The following is a 6000-nucleotide window of genomic DNA, read 5'->3' on the forward strand; positions in this document are numbered from 1 at the left end:
GAGGAAAGTTTTGTCAGTATTTTTAAGGATTTTTAAGGATAAGTAAGTTTAGTTATTTTTCCTGTTTGGAAATGTGATTGACTTGATAAGGCTTTACTTAAAGGGGAATATCCTGCAGGCTTTCCAGATAATTTAAATGAAATACATTTGCTCTGCTGACGTATTTGTCATTTGCTGCTCATGACTAAGTCTCTACAACTATTTTAATTATCATATTATAACATTTGGAAAAGTTTGAGTGAGCTTTGAATTGCTTCCTTAATTTGGTGATTGCTTTTAACAATCCAATCCTTTTTTTCACAGAAATGAAAGTGTTTTTGTGCCAAGTGTTTTTAAGACTAAAAAAGTGTTTTTATGTAAGGACTTTTCTATGTAAGGACACTGTTAGAATAGCAAGCCCAGTCAACCTTGGTTTTATTGATATCTGTCCACCCTTTGGAAACGATTACTTAGAATTGTTATTCTTATTTGAGTGATATTTGTTTGAATGCTGAATGGATTTAAACCTGACTTGATGATGACAAGTTGACAAAATCTTACTCAAACTGTCCTGGGGCCTGTTACCTGACTGTAGCGTCCCCACCGTCACCATTCTGATACAAGTCTGCTACCGTCTCATGCTGTGACATGGTGTCGAGGACACGCCCTTAACCCGAAACCTCCAACACCACCCCCTAGACCCCCATGACCCAGAAACCTGTGTACGCATTCTGCATAACCCTCGCAGTAATGCCACGTCCCAGGCTGTGGGGGGAAGGTGGAGTCTCAGATAATCTCCGTCAGCAAACATCTTCTTAAGGAATCCCAGCGATCCGGAGCTTGGGAACCAGATCCTCACCAGTCCCTTCTCCCCCTCACCTCGTTCGACTCCCAGTGCTCCATGCACACATTTTCCCCTCACCCCTTGTTAAAATATGACACCACCAGAGTTTGTGCAATGGAGCCATCGGATGACACTGGATGACAGCTACATATCAACTCAGTCGTCGCTACTATATTATTGAGACTGCTTTACAGGAGAATTTGGCTGAGGCTGTAACATTTTTTTTAAATGTTTCAGTGTTTTTGTGTATTTCTGATGGGGATTTAAATATGAAAAGAGTCAACAGCCATTAGATCCATCATCAATGTAAAAATGCAGCACCAATTAAAGGCATGATTGGTAATCCGTAAATTGTCTGGTGGAGATATTAGGGATAATTCAGGGACTTCAGAGTTTTACTTTTAGTGATTTACAGTAATCTCCTACTCTGCTGGTGGGTGTGTGGGACTCACGGTCTGCAGTTTTTATTCAGTTAATTGAATAGAAAGATGATGAATGGCTATGACACCAGTCAGCAATGAACTGCACACTGTGTCCAATGGCGAGGCTTGTGACTGCGCTGGAGGCAGGGGAGGAGGCTGTGATGGAAGTTATTTTATTATAAGCATTAGAGAACTGCATGGTGATGGCCTTGGCCCTCTGTATCGCCATGGAGACGCAGGAGTACGTGCGAGTTATTAATTTGTTCGTCTCAGCAGAGATGAAAATGTCACGGAGAATGGGATTTCGGTGGCCCCGTTCTCTGTTCTCCTCTGTAATGGTTATCTCTTTATTCATTCAGAAAGGAAACACCGCCCTCCACATCTCCTCCTTAGCAGGACAAGGAGAAGTTGTCAAAATCCTGGTGAAAAGGGGAGCAGATATTAATGCGCAATCCCAGGTGAGAGGCTTTCTGTAGACCGCATTAAAAAACCTTTAATTTCCATCACCTTAACTGGTGTTATATATTACTGTGGTAATATGTTCAGAAAATGCAAGACTCAACTGTTTTATGCTGATGTTTCAGTGATAAGCCAGTGGTCCGTGATGTTAAAAGGGCCTGAATAGAGAGATTCTTTGCAGATGGCTCTTACACTAATACAAACACTACTTTCTCTCAGTAACACAGTAAAACTAGCACAGACTGTTATCAGTAGTGCAGTCACTGTGTGCCCTATAGTTAGTTAAATAGCTAGGTAATTTTCTCTTGGTAACATAGACAGGTACAGTGTGCCATAGTTATAGTTACACGGGTAATGTCAGGCTGCAGTAACACAGTTCTCTTCCTCCCCAGAATGGCTTCACTCCACTGTACATGGCAGCCCAGGAGAACCACCTGGATGTGGTGCGTTATCTGCTGGAGAATGGGGGAAACCAGAGCACAGCCACAGAGGTGAGTCAGGCGGCAGGTCCTGGCTGAGTGGATGAGCTGCTTCTTCCGTTTCCTGGATTTTAATGGCTCCAAGCCCTTAGTCATGCTGCTGGATCACATGAGGGTGATAGCATAAGCTTGGCAGGATTTGCAGAGGGTTGCTGTGACCAATGACTGTATGTGTGTGTACGTGTGTGTGTGTGTGTGTGTGTGTGTGTGTGTGTGTGTGTGTGTGTGTGTGTGTGCTTTCGTGTGTGTGACTGTTTGTTGCATTGTGTGATGTCATTTGTGTGTGCATGTGTTTATGTGTATGCACACATAAATGGGTGTGTGTTTTAGTGTATTGTTTAATCCAGTAACTTGGGTGTGCATGTGTTTATGTGTGTGCCTGGATGTGTGTGTTTATACAGTATGGCTGTATGTCTGTTTGTGTGTGTGTATACAGTATGTATGTATCTCTGTCTGTCTGTGTTTATACAGTATGTGTGTATGATGATGTCCATGCTGATTTGTAAATGTGTGTAACCCTGAGGTGCAGGTGTTTTTTGGGCGCTCTGACCCTTCCGCTCCTCCCTCTCCCCTGCAGGACGGGTTCACCCCTCTGGCCATCGCTCTGCAGCAGGGGCATAACCAGGTGGTGTCCATCCTGCTGGAGAACGACACCAAGGGCAAGGTGAGGCTGCCCGCCCTGCACATCGCCGCCCGCAAGGACGACACCAAGTCCGCCGCTCTGCTGCTGCAGAACGACCACAACGCAGACGTCCAGTCCAAGGTGAGGGGGCGGGGGGCGGGGCGCAGGGCGGGGCGCAGGGCGTGGCATCCAACGAGCACTGCTCCTGCAGAGGAACGAGGGGAGGGTGCGGAGGGGATGGACAGGGTAAAGGGGGTATCCTTTCTGATGGAAGGTGGGCAAGGCACCAGGGGCGCTCTTCCCCTTGCAGAGGTTGGAGGGAAATGATTTGATCATTAGGGGAGGAACACACCGCAGGGTGGTGGGGGGGTCTTCCTTAAAGCACGTGTCTGTGGTGTATGTTCTCTTTGGACTAGCCTGTATGTGATAATGATGAGAATGATGATGATGATGATGATGATGAAGGTGGGCTGGTTGCTGTCGTGATTGCCTTATGTTTCATATGCGCTCTTAGTGAAAAAACAGCGATGCGGCGGTCAATGTCTCTGACGGTGCTTGTACGTTTGTCTGTCTTGACGTCACGTCTGTGCATCCTTTACTCTCCCTATCCCTCTGCTTGTCTGTCCCTGTCTGTGCCTGTCTGTCCCACCGACTAACTAGTTCTCTCTCTATCTGTCTGTCTGTCCACCCGCACCAGCTGTGCTCTTGGTGTTGCTTCTGCCTCCTGGTGTTTATGTAACTAAACTTGCAGCATGGAGTCGGGCTTCTACCCAGGTTGTATTGAATGTGGGAGGGCTGCATGCAGACCAGTCTCTTAGCGGAGGGGCTGACACCGTGGCGGGGCTAGAGTGACGCTGGTTTCAGGTGTTCCAGGCCTGAATTTCTGTTGCACTTGGGGAGCTTGCCTTCCTATCGACTGGTGACTCTAATCTCTTGATCCCCATTTAATACGAAAAGTGTATTAGCTCATACTAAAGTAGGCTAACCAGACTGCATTTACACAGTGCACCTGTATCAAGCAGGCCCCCGCCTGGATGTCTTGTCCTAGGGAGTGTAATGCATATTACATGGGCACGCACATGGCAGTTAAAATCTTAGTTAAATCCTGTTACAAATCTCACTTCATACATTTTAGAAGCACATCCTAAGGCTTGATTTTCTCTGTGAAATTAGAGCTCTTCCTCTCGTGAAAAAAAGTCCATAAACAAAGCTTCCCTGTACAAATCTATTGCATGCAATTCAGTCTAAAGTTTGCCATAAAACATTTTCTGTTAGGATCATTTCTTAGGTTTGAAGCTTTTAGTATGGGCATTCAGGTGCGAAATAATGATTGCGCACTGTCAAATCCCGACTGATTAAATCCTGATCGACTCCATTAGATAGAGCGTATTTCCATCATGAGGGGCTAGAGAGAGCAAATCAAGCCTTGACAAAGTCAGCTGAAGTAGAAATGAATACTTAAATCCGACAGAAATGTACAGTTTATCACAATCTTCAGAGACATGCCAAATATGTTACAACATACAGTAGAGAATGCAAATAAGTAAATCAAATCAAGCAAAAATCTAGTTTTCAAGTTATTTGATTGGATGTTTTTAAAGATACATGGTATATTTGCAATTGGGTTTCACACTTTATAGTAAACTGACAAATACCTTCGCTATTACATTGTAGTTAAACATGTAAATACTATGTAACTGCAAGTGAGGACTGTGCGACATGCTATGCAGTTTCACATTGTTGCATTACATAAGTTGTAATGTAAAGTTGTAATTACATGGAAGGTTACTGTTGATTTCTGTAAGTTTAGGGTTCATTTGTGATTAAGTGTAGATTTGGGGTAAGGTTGTGGGTTTGAGTAAAGGTTAGGGATAGAGTTGAGGGTCAGAATGATGGGGAAGGCAAGAGTTATTCAAATAACCTTTGTAATTACACATACCACAATTCCTTTACACATCTGTTACTGTATGTTATATAACGATGTGTTGTTACTTAGGAATTACAATATTGCTACACTGGTATAAGTTTAGCTTAATATAAAGTGCAACCAAGAGGGATTTTTGGCACCAGAGCAATGGGTGAATCCTCAGGGCTTTTCCTGAACAGACCAGGCCACTCTAGCGATGTCACAGACATGTTTGACATGACTTGCTGTGGATGCTGTGTGATAACAGAGATCTTCCCTCCCCTAATGCTGCTACCCAGATGATGGTCAATAGGACTACTGAGGTATATACGTTTACCTAGTTCTCACGTTTTGCTCATAGAAGCTTTCTTTCATTCACCGCACTTTTTTTCAGCACTGCATGGTGGATTTCTTAGATTGAGAATGTCTTTTTTTTTTTTGTAATGATTTGGGTTTTTGTATACTTGCATGGCTGGTTGTGGTAGCTGTTACTTGAGAACTCTGTTCCTAATGTGTGTGCCTTTTATGTTTGATAAAAAATGTATCTTTTTTATTATTTATTTCATCTTTGGTTTTCATCGTTATTCCTTCTGAACTCCTGTTGGATTTTAATCCTGACTTTCAGTTGTTTTATTGATGTTTATGACACTGTATTGACTGCTCCAAGAAGAGCACAGAGCAATGAAAAAATATTCACAGTGGTCACAGCATCAGTAATTCTGTCCATCTTGGGTAAAGAATTACAGCTGTGAAAATGAAACATCTGACAGGAACCTAGACATAGTGCATTTGCATGATTTCTTAGTGCAGTCTTTAACATTAACATATGTAACTGAGAATGCGTACTTATCAATGATGAGTTAACTAAATGTGTGGCCTGTAAATTTACAAATGAAAGGATTTGTAGTGGGGGGGGGGGGGGGGGGTATGTATATTATAACAGAAGTTAAGATAATTTCTTTATTCTGTCTTTGTGGATTCCTATATATATAAAAAAGGTTTTGTTGTCATTAAATGTACCTGTTTGTTGTGTTGCATGACATTCACCCACAGATAAGTGATAATTATATATCATTCATATAAAAGAAAAATTACTTATAATGATGAAGCCAGTTGTCAGTGCCTCTTCAAAATATGGTGGTAATTACATCAATAAAACTGAAGGAAGCATGAAATCCAAATTGCTACGACATGCTTAACAAGGCAGGGTTTTCCCACACACAGCTGATTGACAAATTAGAAGACTGTTTTTTTTTAATAATAGTAAGCACATTTACTAGTATGATTCA

The 6000-nt window shown here is 42.6% G+C and overlaps 1 protein-coding gene across 1 annotated transcript in view; it reads left to right on the forward strand.

Annotated features, from left to right (window-relative positions):
• The window catches only part of ank2b (ankyrin 2b, neuronal), a 99807-nt gene that overhangs the window by 33636 nt on the left and 60171 nt on the right, over positions 1-6000 (forward strand). The window contains exons 4-7 of the mRNA XM_036550766.1: positions 1605-1703; positions 2097-2195; positions 2761-2946; positions 5011-5034. Of these exons, the coding sequence (XP_036406659.1) occupies positions 1605-1703; positions 2097-2195; positions 2761-2946; positions 5011-5034 (408 nt within the window). The remainder of the gene's footprint in view (positions 1-1604; positions 1704-2096; positions 2196-2760; positions 2947-5010; positions 5035-6000) is intronic.

The sequence above is a fragment of the Megalops cyprinoides genome, chromosome 18, assembly GCF_013368585.1.
Source record: "Megalops cyprinoides isolate fMegCyp1 chromosome 18, fMegCyp1.pri, whole genome shotgun sequence".
Classification (NCBI taxonomy): domain Eukaryota; kingdom Metazoa; phylum Chordata; class Actinopteri; order Elopiformes; family Megalopidae; genus Megalops; species Megalops cyprinoides.